The sequence below is a fragment of the Aotus nancymaae genome, unplaced genomic scaffold (genome assembly GCF_030222135.1).
Source record: "Aotus nancymaae isolate 86718 unplaced genomic scaffold, 86718_ANA_hifiasm-v0.15.2.pri h1tg000016l, whole genome shotgun sequence".
Lineage (NCBI taxonomy): Eukaryota > Metazoa > Chordata > Mammalia > Primates > Aotidae > Aotus > Aotus nancymaae.
In genome coordinates, this window is record NW_026988428.1 from 20659896 (window position 1) to 20684352 (window position 24457).

Sequence of the window (24457 nt, forward strand, 5' to 3'; positions counted from 1 at the left end):
TAAAGTTATAGCTAAAAAAAAGTTCCTAGAATAGGAGGCTCCCATGGACGTGGGAGTTCATACACACACACAGAAAAACTGGGTAAACAGCATCTCTTAAAATGCTATCCAACCACATGTGTTTCTGTCTAGGTGTGCCATACATTATGCCAGAAATACAAGGAAGCTCTAGGAAGGGAAGCATGATCACTGTATGGAACACAATTATTCTCATAATGCAGTGCTGAAAATCTCAGCCAGAAAAATCTTGATTCTCACTTAATTAACCTGTTCCATTTAATTTTTTTTTCTAACTTAGTAAATGGCATCAAAATCTAGTAGTAATCACCTTTGATTCAAAAATCTAGAAGTCATCTTTGATTCCTCTCTTTTTCTTATGCACACAACCAATCCATCATTAAGTCCTGTTAGTTTTTCTTCCCAAATGTAGCTCAAAGCTGCCCACTTCTCCTCTCTATTGTCACTATCATCTCTTTCTCAATCTACTAAAATAGCCTAGTATCCCTGCTAACAGTTTTGCCCCTGACAATTCATTCTCTGTAGGGAATCTACAGTGCTTCACATATCTATGAACTCCCATTATAATTAAAATGAAAACAAAATCCTTACCATGGCTTGACTCCTGAACTTTATTTTCTGCCCCACTGTTCCCCTCCTCTGGTTCTCTAATCCCCAGCAACATTGACCTCCTCTCTGGTCTTTAAAGTAACAAGTTGTGTTTCCCCACAGAGCCTGTGCAGTTGATATTCTCTCCTTCTTGAAAGTTCTACCCTGCAAATGTTTACATAGCAAGAAGCTCTTTCTTGTCAACTGGATCACAGCTCAATACCACTTCTTCAAAGAGAACTTCCTGAAGCATCCCGTCAAAAGTAGACCTCCTTCCCCTGATGTTTCCTTATTTGCTTGTTTATGGGTACATAATCCAGTTATCTCCTTGGAGTGTAGGAGATACAAGACTCTTGAGTGCAAGGGTATTATGTGGGTCTCATGTAAGTCTTGTTCATGAGTATATAAGTACTCTATCAATATTGTTCAATGAATGAATGAGTGAATAAATAGATAGGGTAATGAAAAGGAATGGTTACCTTCTTCCCACTGCTTCCTTTTCACTAACTGGAAGTCATGACACTCCCAGTTTCATCATGACTAGGTAAAGTGACTAGGAATCAGGCAACGAAGAACACAAAAACTATAGTCTTAAAGAGAAATAGGCAAAGAGATTAAAGGGGAATTAGTGAAAGAAAAATCTTAATTTAAGAAAGAGAAGAAGAGTAGACTTCTTTAAAACATCGTAGCCTCTTCCTCAATGCTGGCCCTTCCAATTCAGAAATATAAAAGGAAATGGCTACATTTTATAAAATATTGTGTAAATTGTATTTTCTGAGTTGAATTATATGAAATCCACTAGATAATGTGTTACCTAATTGGTGAAAATCTCCAAAGAGGATTTACATTACAGCAAAGTGAAGATTTCAGTCTACAGAGTTCTCATGAGGTAGTATAGGTATGTTAACTAACATGAGATGCGCTGTAAGATTTCATCTTTTTTACGATTGAAGGATAAACAGGTTATCAGGGTAACGGTGATTAGAAACAAAATACATTGTTTACATTTCAAGGAAAAATTCACTTTAAATAACAGGTTTCTTTAAAAGTATCTATTTTAAATGTTTCTTAAAATTACTCTGCTCAAGGGACACTTAAAAAGACAGTAAAATGAGAGTACTGTGTAAAACTTCAGAAGTTTAAAACTGTATGCTTACATTCATACAAGTTGATTTGTCAATGGCTCTTAAGAGTGGAAATTTAGTATAATTATGCGTAATACTTAATTTTTTTGTTTTAATTGCAAAATTATTTCATCTGACCATGATTGAACCACTACATAGTATGGGAAAAACTTGTTTCCTAATAAAAACATATTAACTAGCCTATTAACAATCATGTTCCTAATGTAGCACCACATTCTGAAATTTAAAAACTACATTCCTATTATGTTACAGATTAATATCTGTTCTCAGAACTATTTCCAAAAAAAATTATTACCAGACATAAACTGTGTAATAAAGGATAATTCCATTTGGCTCCAGAGGTGGTTGCCATGACAACTTCACCGTGACACCAGACAACTGTTTTACAGAGAAGTCTTGAGGGGGAGAATCAGGAGCTGAAAAGTTAGGATATAGAATAATGCATTTTATTAAACATATATAAGAAAAAGTTAATATGGAAATGCAAACAATTTTTATTATAAACTTTCTCGTAAAGGAATTAGGTTCAGTACTTTTCTCCAGAAGCACAAGAGAATGTTTACTTTCAAAATGAGATGATAAAGGAAGATTTTGCATGGTGGTGTTAGAACATCTGTTTCTGTGATTCAGTGGAAAAAAATATTCCATGAGAAAGTAGAACAAGGGGTATGTCACAGTGACTTACCTACTGTTCAAGTACATCTTGGTCAACTGTCATCCTCTAATAAAAATAAAAACTTTATTGGGGTGAATAAATATACAGTAAAAGAGATCCCTAGGCAATAAAAAGAGGTGGGAAAAAAAATCACACATCTAAGAAGTTGGGAAAGTGATAAGCATAACATTGGGAAAGCAGTTAAAATGACTGACCTCACAAATGAAAACTACATTCCTCAATCTCCATTGTGTCATTAAAAAGTAAAATAATATTAAACTTTGTTCACTCAGTTTTCAAAATTGAATGGTTTACAAAGGAAATACCAATGTAGCACATAAATAAGAAAATAGTTTGGAATCTACTTGTAACTCTGCTGTAATAGCGTAAAGTACAAATACATTTGCTATTCTGCATTGAATAAGCAGTAAAAACATTACTGCAAACTAGTTAGCCAACTTCATATTTCCACTGAGGTAAAATATTTAGAATGGCATTTCTCAGCTGCTCTGTAACAGCACAGTATTGTCTTAGAATAATGGAATACAATTTTTTACATGAAAATAGTAAAACACTAAAATTTGGTTCATTGTTATAGTTAAGTATGGAATGTGAACTCATAGTAGCAAATAGAAATTCTGAGAATTTGTTTACATCTTTAAACAATGTCAATGGATATACAGTTCATGTACAGATCACTATTTCCAATAATTTGGCAGAATGCTACCTGAATTTCTTCCATTTCTTTTTGATTCTCTGAATAATTTCAGCTATAATTGTATGTGTTCCCATGTGTGCATGTTTTCATTATTTTACTAATAATAATTTTCAAAGAAAAATTATTGAGCAGAAAAAGTTTATAAGACAAGTTATAAGGAACAATAATAATAGCTTTATTTGGTATTTTCATTTTGTTATTTTCACTGGCACTACAATAAAAATGCTATCAAATATTGATTATCATAGGAATGTATACATCAATTACAGATGTCTCTTTCCCAAGATAAAAACTATCTGTAAAAATTCTCTGTCATTTGTCAAAGCAAAACGTATAAATATTTTTCCCAACATCCTTGTAAAATCTGTTTACTGTTTACAAAAAGGACTTCAATCAAAAACAGCACTGAGAAACTAATATGGTGCAACTAACTATTTCTACTTTATAACATGCTTTAAGATGCTTCTGTGGAATATCAGATAAAGCTTGATGTCTTTAAAAGCTAACCTGCAGTAGATCCCTGAATATTTTCTTTTTAATGTAAAACATTTTACTGCTAAGTAAATGTAATAACATGTCTACCTAAAAACAGTCACTGCACATCCACTGTAACAGACTAAGTTTTAATCATTTTGGCACATGAATTCTAAAATATTATGGCATATGTATTCTAAAATATAATCTAACAAAATTGAAAATGGGAAAATTAGAACTTTTGCAATGCATTGAATTTGTCATCTCAGAGCATCTCAAGGTAGCTAAGGATGAACTTCACAAATCTCTCACCTCTCTGCCTGACCTCATCTTTCCTGTCTCTCACCCTCCCTCTTTATTCATTTTCAGGTCACAGCTTTGACATAACTTCCACAGCTACTCTTGACCTCATACCCCAGAGTAGCTTAGGTTCTTCTTTTGTCCTGGGGAATAATTTGGGGGATCATTTATACCAGTAATTAAAATCCTAAAAATTATTTGTCCACACATTTGTTAAATTTAGGTATCTTGTACTAACTGCAAGCTTCATGAGGGCAAGGAGTTCCTAATTCCCAATTACACAAATTTTCTCAGTTCTTCATCCATTCTCAATTTTCTGTAATTTTCAACAAGGGAGTCTTGTTCTTTACCCTGTTCCTTAGAAATTATATGACTTTGCCAAGAATTTAGATGGAACTTTACCTTGAGGAAGCATATTTTTAACAGCCCTAATAATTCAGATGCACAACATGCTTTGAAATTCTTGACTTAAGTGGTAAAAGCTCTGCCTGCTCACAACATATGTTCATTACTGGTCTGATTTCATCACATAAGATCTCAAATTCTCACCATTAGGACTTTTTATTAGACTAATTATAAAGAAATGGGTACTATTTTCAGAAAGGCATTGCTATTTTTACTACATATCATCTTAGATATTATGTAAGATAGAAAAGAACACTAACCTTCTTTTCTAGTTTTTAATCATTGAGCCATTTGGAAGAACTGATTTAAATTAAGATAATTTTTACTTTGAGAGAAAAGAGAATCTATTTATGAAAAATATGAGAATTTGGACAGGTAAGTTTGATGGAATTTGACAGGTAAGTTTAAAAGCAAGCATAGTAAGTAGATGCAATGATTAAAGAAGACTAACCCACGGAGGCATCACACTTAGAAACCGGGGCAACCCAAAGAACCCTAGCCAAGATCTTTTGGTAAAATTCTTTGGTAGAGGTAAAAACATGGAGAGAGGAGGGATTTGAAGAATTTATTATTTTTCAAAGAGAGAGGAGGGATTTGAAGACTTTATTATTTTGCAAACAGAGAGGAGGGATTTGAAGACTTTATTATTTTGAATAGAAAGAGAGCAGCACAGAGAAAAGTCTCTCCTCCTAGCAGTGTCTAATGCACATTCTGCCCTGGTGAATGATTCTAGATGCTTAACATTCACAGGCTGTGGCCTAGCTTGAAGATGGAGAAGAAAGGAAAGGGAAAGGGAAAGGGAAAGAGAAAGGAACTCCACAAACATTTATGGTATTTCCAGGTCTACCTTTCATGGAAATAGAAATTCCTTTTACAGAAAAAAAAATTTTCTCAAAATATACAAGGTATAAAACATAAAATGCAAATCCTAATCCCAAATATATCATTTAAAAATTATTTTCTTAGCATAATATATGCCTAACTTGGTAAGGTACCAATATAAAGTGGTCTCAGTAGTAAAGGTGATTTTTTGGGGGTTGGGGAAAGGTATGTTTAAATATTCAATACAAAAGCTATTAACATTGGGGAATAGCATCTTGTCCAATTAAGTAGAGAACCTGTAGAATAGCCCGATCTCATTAACAAGTTAATCCTTAATATCATTATAAAAAGTGCTGAACATTGACATAAACATAATCTACTTCAAAGCTCATGTAATGGCTATTCTTAAAAATGTGAAAGTTGAAAAACACAGTCATGACATATATCAGTTAATGTTCAAATCATTCAAACAAAATTTTTAGCCTTAAAAATTCCCTTGGAAAAACATGATTGACTTTTTTTTTTTTTACAGAGTACTGATGACTTCAGAAAAATAAAAAGCATTTTTGCCTGATTTTACTGATTGTAAATCTGACGTTGCTAGCTTCTTTTACACCATGACAATGAAATCTCTGTATAATTCTGGCATGGTACATAACTGATACCCATGACTAGATAAGTTTTTATATTGTTTCATTCTACATGTATGTTTCTTGAAATGTTATAGAATCAAAGTATATCGATATCCACTATTGTATTTACCATCTTCCTCAGTCAGTATACTTATGGGTGCACTCCGAACTCCTTCACCTTTGAGTGTACTAGCAGACACCTCAATGATATATCGGCTATATTTCTTCAGTCCTAAATAGAAATAAAATAGGTAAGTTGAAACTTACAAAATATCCCTTAATAATATGCGAGAGGCAAACTATGAAATGGTTCTCAACACAACAATCTTCCGAAAAATAAAAAATAAGTGAAAATCATTCTTTGGCAATAGTAGCTCCTATTCATGAAGACAAAATGACTTAGGATAATGGAGAAAAGAACAGACCTACAATATTCTTTCATGTGACTTACAATAAACTCCTAGTTTATTTAACCAAAAAGACAAAATTGTAATACCCTGCATGAAAATGATATCAAACTACTAACATTAAGCTAATATTTGTGGCTACTCTGTCATTATAAATGCAAGTATACAATATTAGATTTGTTCTTTTACCTTTAATGTTTTGGGTTAAAGAGGTTGTATTTATAGTTCTTTCTTCATTTCCATTACTTCTCTTGAGATAAATTGTATATTTTTGTATGATTCCATTGGGACTACTTGGGGGAAGGAATGATAGCTCAATCTCTCCAGAAGAAATATTTTTGTAAGTGATATTTTCTGGTGCACTATCAGGCACTGAAAGAAATAAAAACATAGATACACAAAACAATTTTATTCTAAAAATCTATGAAATTGTCACTGAAGTACACTAGGTTATTTACATGTGAACATTAACGAGAATATAATTGTAATAAACATCCTAAATGAAATAAGGTGTAGATAAATTATAGTACTTACAGCTGTATAAGAAACATTGTCATTCAAAAGAAAATGCTACTACAATTCCACAGAATAAATAAGATGATATGTTCACTAAAATACTTGGGACTATATGAACCTTTCTTGCACTGCAGAACACACAGACGCAAGAAAGAGAATTTTAAAAAACTTAAAACTTTATTTTGCCCCTCATTAATAATAATATGAAAAAAGATCAGTAGGTTAGTGTTGGTTGACAATAAGGTCTATGACAAGGCAAGGAGCCCCTCCTAGATGTGAGGTTGCATATTATGACCTGGCAGCAAAACCGACTCCCAGGAATATGGGATATCATTAACTAAAACACTACTTTTCTGTATCTAACAACATTTTTATATTGAACACATCATGTGTAAAATAGTTTTCTATGTATATCTGAGTACAAAACTATATATGAGATTCTAATTCTGGTAAAATATTGGAACAGATACCTTAAACTGAGTGAATATCTTACTTAAAATAATGAAAACTGTATAACATTAAAATAAATTTTCTTTAAGAAATTGAGGTACTGACAAGGAAGTTATAATTCAGTGATGGCTGGCCAGAAAAAGTCATAGTAAAACAAATAAACAAACAAAATGTAAGACAGAAATAGTGAGAAGGAAGCTGGTACTAAAGCCAGTTTTGCCTTGTAGTAGATTGGTTAATCCTGGTACCTTTGCATTTGTACAGTAACATCTGTGTAGTGTGCCAGAGAAAGACTAAAAACCCCTGGGGCCTGCTGAAAGATGAGCGATATATCCCTGCAGAAAGACGTGAAACCCCAAAAGAATGCAACTTTAACCAGGGTTTTTATATTGAACAATCTAGGGGATACTTTAGATTCTTCTGTATGTGCCATAGAAGTCTATGTGAGTGGTAACTCCTGGTCTTGTGCAATGTGGTGCATTCATTTTCAGGGAATGAGGAGAGAGAAATAAACTCACCATGCAGAGAGGACAGAAAGGAAACTTTTTTCTCTCTCTCTTGCCACACCTCTGGGTGGAGAGGTAGAAAAGAAATAAAAATTATGCTGGTTTGGAATTATAAGCCTATCCCGTGAGCATATGTGGACTGAATCTATGATACCTATACATACCCTGGAGAAACCTCCACTTTAGAATTTAAGTTAAAATAAAACTGTAATTCTGAGCTGCTAGTACTCTTAAGCAACTAGAAGAAGTAAATATAAATCCTTACTGGAGGAACTCAACTTCAACATAAACCACATAAATTTCTCACAGCTAAAGTTTCAAAGAATATGATAAGCTCACTGATAAAATCACTAAACATACAAGCAAATCAGATATCAATAGTGAAAGTCAGCAAAGAAAAGGAAAAAAAACACACACATACACAGTAGTCAGATTTTGAGAATCCAGATATTAACATAGAAATGTTTAATATGTTTCAAGAAATCAAACATACTTTAAAATATGGACAAATAATTATTTAGATAATGGTAAATAATATTAAATAACCAACCAAGTTTTAAAGAAAACAAGATAGACCTTCTGGAACAGAACAAAATAGCTAAATTTAAAATTATCTTGAGGTATTAAAGAGCAGATTAGATAGAGAAGAAGAGAACTTTAGTGAAAATGATGATAGTATTAAAGAAATTATCAAGAATGCAGCTCAAAGAAGACAGTTATGGAAAAGATAAAATGGCAGTTGATAGATGATATCTATCTGAAAGGGGGTCTAAAATAATAGAGAAAACGAAGAGATATTTAAAGAGATAATCGCTGAGGCTTATCAAAATTATTCAAAGATATCAAACATCAAATCAAAGAATTTCAGTAAATCCCAAGCAGAAATTTTGTTAAACCATATTTAGATATATCATTGTGAAAATATAGAATACCAAAGAAGAAACTATCTTGACAGTACAAGAAAGAAAACAAATCATCTACATAGGAATGACAATTAGACTGACAATCAACATCAACTCAAAAACAACTGGAATTCCATACCCAGAAAAATAAACAGTAGCAAACCAAAAATATTCAGACAATAAAAAAAAACTAAGGGATAACGCCATCAACACAACCTAAATAAATGAAATTGTAGACAATGCACTTTAGGTAGAAAACTATTTACCACAAAAAAGATCAGAGTAGTCAAGATAATGGTTTAAAAATTGAGTACATAGAACAATAACATAAATAATTAACTTGAGTGTTAAACAATATAAACTAAATATGTAAATATTATTGCCATTCAAGAGTCCTGTTATAAGACTCTTTTATTTCAAATGAAAGAAATTAAACTTTTTAATTAATATTCTAAATGGAATGGATATAATAACTACTAATTATAAATTTAGTAGAGAAATAAAATTCAGAAGTCTTAAAAGTGTAGAAATAGTGTCCCTCCCATCGATTGTTACCAGTTATTGGGTTATTGTGCCAAGGCATACTTAATAGGAAAAACTAATTGAAGAATATTCATAATTTTAAAACTTTGAAAGGATTGCAATTCAACGCATACTTTGATGTAGCGATATAATTCCACTATCCTTTCTATCCTAAACACCCTAAATCTTCTCTAGTGTTTTCCCAGGCCAACCTATTACATTGAAAAAAATCCTCAACAACTACCCTGAATGCTTTCTTAACTTTCTGGCTTTAAGTGACATCTTGGACCTGCTGATCAATACTACAATTTAGCCTTCTTGGGTATCATGTTTGTTTTTCTCCCACAATCCCACTAACAATAGGGCCTAGCAGTTGGATAGTTGCATTTCTTACTCCTTTTTTCTTCCTCAAGAACCACAGATCCTTTGAAGCCCCATTCCATTAAATACCATCACGTGCTACCCCTCTTTAAGACAGACAACTGGTAATAACTCTGTCACTTCTCTGAACATCTTAAAGATGCTATCTAACACTTTGATGACTGACTTCTTCCCTACCCCTCAGAAATGTCAAGATCCATGCAAATGATCTATCCAGTTCCCTGGACTCTATATTCTTTTATCTCTATAATTCCAATAATCTTTTCTCCAACCTTACTTTATCTCACCTTATTTCACTGGCTTTCATGGCAACACCTAAGACTTTGTCATTATCAATAACTGCCATTATTCCTCTCTTTGACAACCAGCTCCTATTTTTCCAGCTTACGGACCCTTGTACTTTGAATCCAACAATTCTTTGACCCTCATCAAATCTTCACTGTGCATCACCTCTCTTATGTCTTCATTTCCCTACATACTCAGGCTAGAGTCCACAGTCACTGTAATCACCTCCTAACAGTATCCATCAATTCCTATTGTTTCTATTTAACTTTGCTGGCAAAATTACAATTGGAGTTAAACAAAACTCTGCTGGCTTCACATACCCAGTGTAATAGCTGAATAAAACACCATTCCATGCTAACTGGTCCCACTTAAATTTATAATCTCAAATCTCAAATGGATCCTTTTCATTTCCTGATAGCCAATGTTTTTATTTTAGTTAATTCAGTCTACCACTCTTTAAAGTGTGTTTCCATCATCTTTTCTTTTCACATACTCTGATATGCCCTCCCGCTCTTTATTTGAAGCTAATAAACTTGCTTCTCATTATATTGCAAAAACAAAAACACTGAGAAAAGAACTACATCATCATTCAACCTCAAATTTTTTTAAATGCCTTCCCTCTTTCTTCCTTTCCAAGCTCTATCCTTCCAGATCTGCACTGGATTTTATTCCTTCTGCCTATTCAGAGACTTTACACTTAAAGTTAGTCAGTGATACATGTGAACACACATACACTGTAATATACATTATGGTTTTTATAAAGTCTTTTTTTGATAGCACTTACTCCTTCAGCTATTACTCAAGTCTACTCTCCACTTCATATCAAAATTCCTCAAAATTTGCCATTCCTCATTTTCTGCAATTGTATTGCCTATCATCCTCTATTAATTTCACTTCATTTTTCTCCATTTTTTTTCCGTTAAACCTACTCCTGTAAAGTCACCAGTGAGCTTCATTCTTGCTAAAGACTAATCAATTGTATGCACCATCTTACTTTACTTTTCAGTAGCATTTGACATAGGGAATAAATTGCTTCTGTTTGAAAATCTTTATTCACTTAGCTTTGAAAACATTATAGTTTTTCTTCTATATCCGGTGACTTCGCTTTGTCCTTGATTAGTTCTTCTCAAAGTCTACGTGTCATATTACCCACGACATAGCTGTAAGCTTCTTAACATCTCCACCTATTCTCCAGTGATGTGACTTTATCCTCATCTCTTGACTGAATACCAAAGACATGGTGAGGCTCCAAATTATAAATTCAGCTATGGATCTTTCCCCTGAGTTTTAAACATATTTATTTAATTGCCTTCATAATGGCACTTGGATATTTCAAATATGTTCCAAACAGAACTCCTGGATGCTCTCCATATTGACCCCTAACCTGAAATTCCCCATCTAAGTAAATGGTACCACCACTCGCCCAGAGGCTCAGACCAAAAATCTAGTAGTTTATCTTGATTGTTCTCTTTACTTCAACATCTAACATATTCAGCAGCAATCTTCTAAAATTGTAAATTATATAATGTTCCTATTTCATAACTCTCCAAAAGCTCCTCATTAAAATTAAACTCCAAAGTTCCTAGAATGGCACCCAAGAATCTCATGATCCACCGCTGCTCTCTCCTCATCTGCAAATTCTCTACCCCAACTCACACTGTTCAAGTGACAAAAATGCCCTGCTCTGCCCCAACTCCACAGTTTTTTTCCTGTACAAGAAGTTGGCAATTGTTATTCTTCCTCTGGAACACTTTTCATCCTTATTCTCTTCTTATTTAATCCTATACCTCATTAATATCTCTGGGTAAATATAACCTCTCAGTGTGGCTTTTCCTCAGTTCTCCATTTCCTCAGTTCTCCATATCAAATAGCCCACTCACTACTCTAATTTTCTCTCTTCTATCCTTGATATTTTTCACCTAGTAGAGCTTACGACTACCAAAAATCACAAATTTGTTTACTGATTTATTTTCTAATTTCTAATTTTCTAATTGTCTATTATCAACTTTCACTAGACAATTCACTAGGTAGAGATTGATTGTGTCTTGTTTACTGCTATAGCTATACTATCTAGTACAGTGGTAGAACATGATATGGAATCCACAAAATCTGTTCAGTGAATGAACAAATACACTTAATATAATACAGAGTATATTAAAAACAAGAAAGAAACTCAAAGGTAAGGAACAGATATAAGATTGAGTTGAAAAACTCTTTAATTACAAAAGGAGAATTCATGATGCTATGCTTGAATTTTATAGCTCAATGTAACTTCTGATTTTGAAAATTTCCCATTAGATTTAAGTTTTCCCTCTGGACTTGTCTGCCTACCACCAGTAGTCAGTGTGTAAATATGCATTCCTCACTCAAGGCTGATATCCTTTGCATTTTTATCCATTTACCTTAGGGAATAACTATTGCTGGATCATCAGGTAGATAAAGCAAGACGGATTCAATGACTTACTGATTGTGAAGAGTGATGATGCACTTAGAATTTTCTGAAATGACATAGAGTGTACCCCAATTGTAGAAATATTTTATAAAGTAGACAACTGAGATTATAATCAGTTGGAATAAGCTGAACCTATTAAAATTCTAAGACAAAAAAATATATAGTCCATGATGATAGTAAAAAGGGAAGTTACCTTGAATCTGCAAAAGCCTATTGTTTGGCATATACAGCTTTAATGTAGGCAGACACATTTTAAAATGTTATTCATTAACACAAATAAATGTATGAGGTTCTACACCTCATAAGTTTTGATCAACATCTAAGTTATTATTCACTCGTGGTTGTTGCACTGATAAAGTGCAACACAGATAAAGTGTTAAAGGCTTACTGTAAAGATAGTTATGTCTTAAAAAGGAAAGGGAATATGTATACATCACCAAAAAAGTAATTTGTATGGGAAATTCTCAAAGTTGTATTTATGATTATTGCACCCTAAGTATGAGAAAATAAAAGCAAATCTTAAGTTTGTTGGAAAACTGCACATTCTATGATTAAAACACACACAGAGATACACACAAATACACACACACACACACACAGAATCAATCTTATATTGATCTTTCCTGCTTGAACACAAGAGTGGTGGTTTACTTCCAAGCATTAGCAAACTCTTTCTCTTAAAAAAGTAAGGCATTTAACCAAATAATTTACTCCTATTTGTAATTAGTAACATTAACACATCACTGAGTCAACACATCACTCAATTTCTCATGAAATAATATTGAAGAGTGGGTCCATATATTTTTACATGAATAGAAGTTATAATTACTGTTATTTAATAAGATTATTTTGAGCCTAAACACAGAAAAATAGTTTCTCTTGAGCTCATCTTGCTTCAAATAACACTTGAGAACCAATTTAGCATTGTAGTTTCCTCTTTTGCCAGAGGAGCTAAAGTTGGTGGTTTAATAGTAACAAACATAATCTAGGAAAACTCACTAATGTAGATTCCATTGTCTTCCATTTTCATCCAGGTGGAAAGTGCACAGACCTTGAGATTATCCTAACTTAGGGCAGAAAGTAAGATATTAAACCCTATACTCTTTTTTTTCCCCTCAAGACGGAATCTCACTCTGTCTCCAGGCTGGCGTGCAATGGTGCAATCTAGGCTCACTGCAACCTCTACTTCCCAGGTTCAAGCATTTCTCTGCCTCAGTCTCCCAAGTAACTGGGATTACAGGCACCTGCCACCACGCCCAGCTAATTTTTTTGTATTTTTAAGAGAGACAGGGTTTCACCATCTTGACCAGACTGGTCTTGAACTCCCGATCTCATGATCTATCTGCCTTAGCCTCCCAAAGTGCTGGGATTACGGGCGTGAGCCACTGCGCCCAACCCTAAACCCTATTCTCTTATTGTTAGGCCTGGCTAGGGAACCATGGATAAGATGGTTTCCCCTTCTCTTTACTTTTTTTTAGCCATCTCAGGAGCCTATTAAATGAGACTCATAATGGGGGTCAGAAGGCCTATAGCCCCAATTTTATTTCTCATGTCCTATGATTTATGAGTCCTTTTACCCAAAAGGTCCTAGGTCTCCTCACCTAAAAAATAAAGGGTTCTGCATGTTTTCTAAGATACTTTCCAAAATTAAAATTTGCATTTTAAACTATATCTAAAAATTTATATTCACTTAAAGCTTATTGTCCCTTCCCTGGAATTAAACTCATACAAACAGATAATACAACAGAAACCAAGATTACATTTTCAATACTAAGTAAAAAATTATACACATGTAATAAACAGAAAGCAAAAAAAAAAATCCTTTATCATTCATTATTAAAATAAGGTGTTTTTGATGCTGTGGCCAGTTAAACAAAATACTTGATAAGCATTCATAAAAATGGCTATTCTTTCATATCACAACAGAATCTTTCAAAGTTATTACTTTCCTTCCATGCTGGGCAGAAGCCTAACAACAAAATATCACTGTAACAATGAACAGAAAGATCTTAGATATGGTTTACAATTTACCAGCTTTATTGATTACTTCCAAAACAGCATGCACTGTGAAAAGAAAATGGATTTTACAGTCAGATAGATTTGGATTCTAATTCCAACTCATCACTTTCCAGCTGGTGACATTAGGCAATTAAACACCCACCAACTAATAAAACTTAAGGAGGAAAGGAAATCCTCCTTTTCTTCTACACTGCTTATCCCCAGTAGAGCCTGGCATATTTTTTGAATGAATGAACCCCTCAAACACTCAGTTTTTCATTATACTCAGTTTTCCGTGAAGTTAGCAATAATGTATTGTTTTGGTTTAGAATTTTAAAAAGACGGTTTGTGTGAAACCCATTAGCAGGGCCCATGATACTTAATAGGTGCTGAAAATATTCATGTTTTATTTCCTTGACCCACTGCAAAATAAAACTGAGTCATTAAAGAGCAGGCGTTTTTCTCAAAAATACTTATTTTAGGTACAATACCTATAAAAGCAAGGAAACATGGCAATATATGTTTTAATATCAATTAAGTGTCATTTTAAGGCTCTTGATCATGTAAAATTACTTTCTTCTTCCTGCAATTTCAACTATTGCCATTATCTATGGGCTCTTTTGTATCATCTCATGGTATTCATTTCTGCGAATAGTCTCAACAGGAACTTTTTTTCAAAAGTAAGCTAGTTTACTAGATTTCTAGATCCTCAAGGTCAAGACAGACATTCATATATAATATCTGACTGAATCATATGAAATTACTGATATTTGGCCATTTGTGACCTATAAAAATGGTAATTTCATGTGGTTCCACCAGTAGCAAGTCAGTAAATATTTATTCTTTTAAATGTACAAATAAAATGTTAACTTTACATTTAGTTATCAATTCTCAAAATACATTGTAGAATTGTCCTAATAGTTATGCTACCTATATATAATTGTAACATAATATAAACAATAAAATAAGATTATCAGACAAACTGTCTTACTCTAGTTTCACTGAAACTAAAACACAAGTAATTCCTTGCTTGTATTATTTCCTTTAGATGGGATATCCTCTCCCAACCCATCCAGCAACCTCTATAACAGGGGTTCCCAATCCCAGGGCCAAGGACTAGTACCAGCCAGTGGCCTGTTAGGAACTGTGCCACACAGCAGGAGTTGAGCGGCATAAAGCTTCTGTATTTACAGTCACTACCTATCGCTTACATTACTGCCTGAGCTCTGCCTCCTGTCAAATGAGTGTCGACATTAGATTTTCATAGGAATGCAAATCCTATTGTGAATTGCCCATGCAAGGGATCTAGGTTGTGTGCTTCTTATGAGAATTTAATGCTGGATGATCTGTCATTGTCTCCTATTACCCCCCAGATGGGACTAGTTGCAGGAAAACAAGCTCAGGGCTCGCACTGATTCTACATTATGGTGAGTTGTATTTCATTATATAATACAATGCAATAATAATAGAAATTAAGTGCACAATAAATGTAATATACTTGAATCATCCCAAAACCATCCCCCCTTCTCTCCCCAGTCCAGGGAAAAACTGTCTTCCATGAAACTTGTCCCCAGTGCCAAAAAGGTTGGGGACCCCTGCTCTATAACATCCTTCTGCCCATTCCACCATCCTCATTAAGATCCAGGCCAAATGCTGTCTCCTCCATAAGCCTTCTCCAGGCATGCCATTTTTGTGCTCCCACTCTGCACCACTATCTATATAGATACCTCATCAGAATCTAAGAATCTATTCCTATGAGTAGGTCTTTGCTTTTACTTCATTTGAAAGCAAGTAGCCATTTAACCTAAAATTTATAGGTACATTGAAAGAATCCTCGGTTTCTCAAGGTCTTTTCATTTGAAAATTCACAGATTTTAATTAGGCATTCCCTTATATAAATCTGACTTTAAAAATTTGTATAATAACCTTTACCTGTACTTTTGCCAGAAAAAGAAAATTAATTTCTGGATTATACAAAACAAAATAATGAGGGATTTTAGGTTATGTATACAACATGGCAATTGTCAGCTATGCTTACTATATCACTATGTACTATTAAACAAACAAAGCAAAACAAAAACTCACCTGTCTCCGAAGTCCTTACAGAGAGTAAAGAAGATAACTGATTGCCATGACCAAATCTGGTATAAGACCGTACAGAAATGTTATAGAGGGTGTAAGGTCTTAAGTTTCTTAAAATTATGTCTGTTGTTGATGTGTTCTTCATATATAAAGTATCTATATTTTTATATAGCACCTCATAAGCAATAATGATCCCATTGGGCTTTTCAGGTGGTGACCACTTCAACTTTATTTCATTTGCGGTAACATCAATTACTTCAACATCTTGAGGTGATGATTCTGGTTCTAGGGGAAGAAAAGAAAATTTTCAGTACATATATATATATATATATACTCAGTCTCCCAAGTAGCTGGGATTACAGGCACATGACAATACGCCTGGCTAATTTTCGTATTTTTGTAGGGATGGAGTTTTACCATGTTTGCCAGGCTGATCTTGAACTCCTGATCTCAGGTGATCTGCCTGGCTCAGCCTCCCACAGTGCTGAGATTACAGGCATGAGCCACCACACCCAGCTCAGTACCTGTATTTTTATTCATGATTGTTGCTTTAGACCCTAGAGATGGCATGAATTAAAGCAGTGAGCATGTACAACCACTTTTTTAAAAAAATTAAAACTGTAACTGATATTCTTACCATCTTCAGGAGTTATCACAAATATGTCATTTTCTTCAGACAAAGAACTTTCTCCAACATGGGTTGATGCTGCCACTCTCATTTTGTATTTTGTGTATTTCTTTAACCCTACAAGTACAATAGACAGACTGTTTACTGTCCTTAAAATAATATCCTTGAGATCGGTGCCATTTAATATAAGGCCAGTGAGAATAATTTATTTGAGGTACTAGATATCTATATCAGCTTCCAAATAATTGCAGTCTCCCGAAATTCTTGGGCTTATAGGACTTTCCATGTTGGTGATTTCAAGTTGTTTCCTAAAATATTAAGGCAATAATTTAAAGGTGAAAAATAATTTTTGGCACACTGCAGGGGATATAGTTGACTTGGCACAAATACCATGTCAGCAGAATTACTTCAGCTGATGTTTACATTCATTCATTCTACTCTTCAATAACGAGTTATTTTAATTTACCATATATAATATTCCTTGAGTTAAGTAAATTTCTATGAAGCTTGTGATCTGATACTTTCTACTTATCTGTGGGTAAATATAGTTAAAGTAAAACACATTTAATCAAGTTATGTATGCAAGTATTTTAAAAAGATATTCATGGCGGCACAAAACAACAAAATATAAAATGACATAGCATGTGTTCTGTAGTATTTAAGGCACAGGGAGATGAATATTTTCCATCAGAATAGAAATGTAAAACAAACAGTAACAACAACCAAAAAAAAAAAAAAAAGTTGTTTTCTACCTGTTATGAGAAAGCTGTTATCTATAGTAGTTATCTGGAATGCTCTATTGGTATCCAGTTCCATTGCATAAATTGTATAGTGAGTTATCTTTCCATTGGGATATTCCGGAGGATCCCAATATAACAAAATAGATGAAGAACTAATATTTTTATAGTTTATAATATTAATGGAGCTTGGCACTTAAAAAGAAGAATGAACATGTGAATGAAAAGATAAAGTATCACAGTGTTCAACAGAAATATTTACAGGTAATTGTTTCAAAGGAAATACATCCTTACCTTGCTCACGTGTCCTAACACTGAGAACTGTTGGTGGTCCTTCTCCCATGATGGTGAAAGCAGATACACTAATCATGTGCTCAGTGAAAGGTACAAGTCTCCTGACAACATAAGACAGCTGTTCAGCAGCAATGTCAGTAACATACTGATTCCTTGTAGTTGCTATTTGAATTCAGTAAAAAGAGAAAAAAAGAAAGGTGTTTGGCTTCGCAATCAAAATTATTTTTTCCTTAGACAGAAAAATCTGAAACCTGATTTCCCCTTATTAATTAATTTCTCCATGAACACTTATATTAAAGGTAGATGTGTAATAATAGTAAACATAAAAGCATTAATTTTAGAGATTATATTGAATATTAATATGAATTTCTGAGTACCTCCCAATAATATCCATAAACATTTTGTGCTCATAATTTTGCTAGTTTTTATACATTACTCTGAAACATGACATTAGTGTTTTTAAGAAAGCATAACTTAAAGAACTTGTTAGGAATGTTTTCTAAAAAGAAAGAGTAGGCAATTATATAATTAAATATTATAAATCAGTACCAATAATATATAATTAAATATTATAAATCAGTACCAGGTTTTGGTACAAGAGTTAAAGAAATAAAAAGTTTTATTTGGACTCAAATTTCACCATACATTCATACATTCATTAAACCAAATAATTCTCTAAAGCAAGTATGCTTTGGTAACTGACAAATAAATATCCCAGAAGAAGGATTTCAAATATTAGATTTTCACTTTATTTAGAACTTGAGTTTCCAAAACTCTTAAGTAGCAATTAGGCCAAACTTGAAGTATTTAAGGGAACATCTACATCAGGAATCATGGGCCTCTTAATTTTCAGTGTTGCCCTCCAGTCATCTTTGCACAAGAAAAATGGATCCGTAAATGAAATACAAACATATATTGAATGTAATGTGATATTTTTTACTAATTCTACCATAAATAGAATAACATAACACTTTTAATTTGGAATGGGACAAATACCAAATTAGAGAAAAGGTAATAAAATAAAATGTTCTTCTCATTTAACATTTTAGAAAAACTAGAGAGATAATATGTGTCACCTGAGTATTTTTAATTTGCCATATATGGCATTCTCCTTTTAGAAACTGTAAAAGCCACTGACACTGAAGAGCAAGTGTATACACTAATGACATCACCACATCGTTGGGGTCACCTACACCTGTTTATCACACCATGCACTAGAGTTGTAACTTTCTGACCTATTTACCTTTAGTGACATTTGAAAACCTATTAGTCAAAAGCTGTAGAGAGTGTGAGGCCTGCAAATGATTTGAAGATATGTTAATCCCTTCCCATCACACCTGCTTTGGCAACTGTAATAACTGATTGTCTATGCAGCTTGGCTAGAGACTCTAGGGTGCTACTTTCTCCAGGAAGAAGGTCAAATGGGTTAGGAGGGGCCAGCTTCTGCCTGTGTGGCATTTCCATTTGTTGCATGAGGTTTTCCGACAGCTAAAAAAAAAAATTCGACTCCAGCCCATGGACCATTAATAATACGTCTGAACTCTAAGCTAAGGTTCATTTCTGTGCTAGCTAGCACTGGTGGTTTAAACGCACATTATAGAAAATCAAAATTCTACCTACCAACTGGTGAATTCTGGTCTTCAACTCTATTCCTTGCAGGAAAGTTATTATCTGGATGATTGTTATATATAAATGTAGCAAGTGAGTGAAGGTCAGATGACATCTCTGCTGAACCCTCATATAATCCTACCATTGGCTCTACTACGTTCACAATTTCTGGAACCATGAGGTCATTTATATACTGTAATTAAAAGTAGATATTTAAAAAAGACTGTGACAGTTACACTTCATGACTTAAATCAAATATTAGTTTAAAAAACTTATAACTTTGGAATCATGTTGTTATAAAAGATAACATATTTCCATGACCACTGTCTTCTTTGGATTCCAAAATTTCATTCTCCAGCTACCAATACCCTGCATCATTGTAACACATTGTGATCACTGTATATCCTAAGAGAACAATACCGTATTTTGGAAAGAAACAGATTTTGTTTCTGACTTGAATCAGTTTCTTTTTGGTAAGATAAGGCATCCTCATGCAAAGGTTTCATGACTGAAATATTGTAACTGCTCACCCTCAAATGGGAAGTGTTCTAGGCATACTGATGAATTAGATGTGTTTTGCTTCTCTAATTACCTAACCTCATTTGTATACCATGTGTGAGAGGTCTACATGCCTGCTTGATATACATCAATGATAGTAGTTTATAACAGAGTGAAGTTACATACCAGAATAAAACTCCATGGTAATATTAATAGTTTTCACACTGGATTCATGTCATACCTGCCCAAGACTCTGGACCTAAGGAATATTTAAAGTAACTGTAATTGTTCCTAGATCCTATAATGTAATTCACACATGTCAAGTTCACCAAAATGGCAAATACTGAGGAGAAAACATCAGGAACAGGTTATGGATGAATACGATAGAGGTTTTTGTTGAACTAGTGAGATGATTCTCCGTTCTCCATTCCTACTAGCATAATTGATTGAAACAAAATGGGGTAAAGGTGTTTTGGCCAAATAATACTGGATATTTGTATAGAATGTTGACTTTGGAAATACATATTAATCAAAGAAAATGTTGCTTTAAGAAACTTAACAGAGAAGTACAATGTGTGAACTTTGTTTGGAGTCTAATTAGAATATACCTAATCAATATAGGATTTGAAGATAATCAGGAAATCTGAATGTGATCTAGGTATTAAACGATACCAGGATGATATTAGGAATTTTGTTCATTGTGGTCATGGCATTATTTTGTGGATTGAAATGTCCATGATTTTTTAGAGAGTCGTGCTTAGGTATACAGGAACAAAATGATGTTAAGTCTGGAATTTATAAAAAAAATTGAGGCAAGAATGGTAACCTGTTGATGATTACTGAATCCAGGTGGTAGGTATATAGAGGCTTATTAGACTCTTTTCTCTACTTTTAAACCTGTGTGAAATTTTCCAAAATAACATAGTTTTGGAAAAAGAATATACTGAAAAATCTACTCTCTTTTACTAATTCTTTTTCAAGTTCTGCTTCAAAACTTACCACCAAACCCCTTCTTTTAAAAAAATTATTCTATGCATTATCAATTTCATGCTCTTTTACCCTTAATTTAAAATTAATTCATAATACAGGTTTCAGTTGTTTATAAATTTTGGCTTATCTGTCTTTTAATTATTTTAGATGTTTTGGAGTTGTCTTCACTCAGAGAGCCAAAAACAGGTTTTCTAGGCCTTAGGAACATCAAAGCACTTAGAATTTATAAAAAAAAAAAAAAAAAGAAGAAGAAAAAGAAAGAAAAGTAGATGTTCAGAAGTAAGTTCAGTAAAGCAAGAAATTTTATGGGAGTTCAGTTAACTATCTACAAAGGCAAGTTACTTAAATACTAACTCTTCTGAAAAATAAAAGAACAGAGAAACGAAGTCAAAAACATCTTCAGTCCTCCAAATATTTACAAAATGCAATTGTCTAAATCTTGTTGCAACTCTAGCCAGAAAAGTGTTGTCATGAAAAGCAGCAGGTTTACCATAAAAACTACTTTTGAAAAGTTGTGATAAAGAACTATGGATAGGGAACTCTATATGGGTTTGTTCCTATGTCCTTGTATGGGATAAAGTAAAAGTCTTCTATCTTACACAGCTCACTTCAGTGCTGCCTCCACAGGGAAATTAGGGAGGGCAGGAATCACAAGCACATAACTCAGAGAAGCTCTGGTGTGCAGTCAATACACGATGCCCAAACCACACAGCTGTTTCCACTATCAATCAGTCACCCTTTGAAAATCTACTGTGCACAAAGCACTGTAGAATGAACTATAGAGAGGTAGTAGTACAAAGAAATTCCCCCTGAACCATGGTTTTGCATTAAATCTCTCAATATTTTCTATCCCATGTCAGACAAATTATTGAGAGTTAAACCATAGCATCCCATCAATTACATATGTTAAGCATCTCTGCTGACAAACTGCCATTTCAAAGTGAGAGTTGACCTGAATGCTTTTAACTATGTGAATAGTTCCCAAATTCTCGTATTCTGACATTAGAAAAACCCTCCACAACTAGCGCAATAATTTGAACATTAGCTTTGTAACAACCCAGAATGTTATTGCTAAGTGTGTCGTGTCGTGAATATTTCTCAAACTTAACCTCTAAAAAAAAGACATTAGATTAGATGTTAATTAGGTTTTTCTAATGAAAAAGAGTAATAATATTAAAAGCAAAATTGATAGGAAAGAATTTGGATTTTAAGAGAGTAATGGGAAGGTGCAGAGAGAAGCAGTAGTAGAAATGAAAGAAATAGGAGAGAAAAAAGTCCACTGCAACACATAAAAATTAACGACTCACTGACTTAATACAAGGTTCTCAATCTCAGCACTATTGACATTTTGAATTAGATAATTTTCTGTTGTGGGGACTGTCCTATACACTGCAGGATGTTTAGCAGCTTCCCTGGTCCCCAAATACCTCAGTTGTGACAATGAAAATGTCTTCAGAGATTAACAAATGTCTCTTGGAGAGCAAAATTGCCCCTGGTTGAGAACCATTGAGTTAGAGAATGTCACAATTTGTCAACATGAAAGGCCTTGCATATGCTGCCCAGGAATTCTTGGAATTTATGTGAAAGAATTAGGAGTCTCAGAGTTAAATTCCTAATCCACCTGAATAAACCAACTTGATTTTACATGTAATAATTTTCATTATAGCAAATGTGATTTTATTTTCTTAAAAACCCTATTATATCTATCACCTAGGCTCACTGGAGGTCTGCTAAATCGAATTAATGAAATGTTTGATTTATTCTTAAGAAATCCTTCTATATTTTAATATAGACTACTGTGTTGGTCTAGAGAGGAGAGTTAGGACCAACTGATGAACACTACAAGACAAATATTTCAGTTCAAAATAAAGAACAGTGTAGTTTCTTAATCATCTGTAGATTTCTGTGCCTAACAGAGTACCTAAACTTTCATAGTTACTTAAGAAATATAGATGCTTCTGGGGCCATAACAAAGAATACTTCAAAGCTTATAGGATAGGAGTTATGTTTGCAGTGGTAGCTATCTTATAGTAGTTGATCAAATATCTTAGCTAAGGTTGGATTCATATCATTTATTAGGAATGAGATTCATATATATATATATATATATGGAAGTTGAAATAAAAGAGTTCAAACCTTGAGTCTCAATTTGCTAATGTATTTTTCAAATATTTATTTAAATATTGAAAGTAAAATCTTATACATATTTTAGCTTGTTTAAATAATCCATATTTATTCAGAAACAGATCATAGGAGCCACTTGAAAAAAATTTCAGTAAGGGTAATGAGATAAAACGATGCCTAACATAGAAGGGTTATATTATAATATATTTTTAAGTTTAATCATCATGATATATGTACATGGCTACAAAAAATGATGATGAATGGTTTATAATGAAAATAACAATTCTGTTTATGCCCTCCTTACTTCTTACTTCCCAGAAGCAACACTTTAAACCACTCTTGTTTTCAGTTCTTATGATGTTTACTTCTAAAATACTAAATAATACACTTATACTACTCTGTTAACACTCATTTATTTTAGAATCTATTGATTTTCTGCAATGATAGTGAAGAGCTAGGTTACTTAAATACATATACATCTTTGTCATCTGTTATCGATTCTTATTAGGTTACTTTCATAATGTAAATAATATACTTAAATCTGGAAGGATTGCTCTAATAGATGTTTGAAATATAAAATAGTAGGCTGGGGGAGCGTATTACAGAGTCTCTCGGGTAGATACCCACTATCCCCACCTCCTGTTGTTTCTGCTTTGTAAAAATCTCCTCTTGAGTTAGTTGAGACCTATGATTTGTATCTAACCAATAGAATAAGGCAAAGGGAATAGCATGTCTCTCCCATGATCACATTATATAGACCCTGCTTACTGGATTGATGAAGTAAATGACCTTGTTGAAAAAGGCGGGTGTTGATCAATGAGAACACATGGACACAGGGAGGGGAGCAGTATACACTGGGGTCTGTTGGGGGGAAATAGGGGAGGGACAGTGCGGGGTGGGGAGTTGGGGAGACATAGCATGAGGAGAAACACCACATATAGGTGAAGGGGAGGAAGGCAGCAAATCACACTGCCACATATGCACCTATGCAACAATCTTGCATGTTCTTCACGTGTACCCCAAAACCTAAAATGCAATAAAAAAAAAGAAATGATAACAAAATATTAAAAAGTGATTTTTAAAGTGAAAATCTGCAAAAATCTAAAAAAAGAAAAAAAGAAAAAGGCCACATGGGAAAAAAACTGAGGTGCTTGTCTCCAGCCAAGAGCCAGCAAGAATCCAGCGCACTCAGTTCTACAGTCAAAAGGAAATAAAATCTGCCAAATAACTGAGTGAGGCTGGAAATGGATTCTTCTCTACTCAAGCCTCCAGATGAGAGCACAGCTCAGCTAGTCCCTTAATTGCAGGCTTATGAGACTC

At 33.6% G+C, this 24457-nt stretch overlaps 1 protein-coding gene across 1 annotated transcript in view; it reads right to left on the reverse strand.

Moving 5' to 3' along the window:
* The window catches only part of PTPRQ (protein tyrosine phosphatase receptor type Q), a 214004-nt gene that overhangs the window by 164461 nt on the left and 25086 nt on the right, over positions 1-24457 (reverse strand). The window contains exons 10-17 of the mRNA XM_064376936.1: positions 19538-19718; positions 17918-18079; positions 17639-17818; positions 16896-17003; positions 16262-16543; positions 6354-6536; positions 5888-5989; positions 2047-2167 (exon numbers count right to left, since the gene is read on the reverse strand). Of these exons, the coding sequence (XP_064233006.1) occupies positions 2047-2167; positions 5888-5989; positions 6354-6536; positions 16262-16543; positions 16896-17003; positions 17639-17818; positions 17918-18079; positions 19538-19718 (1319 nt within the window). The remainder of the gene's footprint in view (positions 1-2046; positions 2168-5887; positions 5990-6353; positions 6537-16261; positions 16544-16895; positions 17004-17638; positions 17819-17917; positions 18080-19537; positions 19719-24457) is intronic.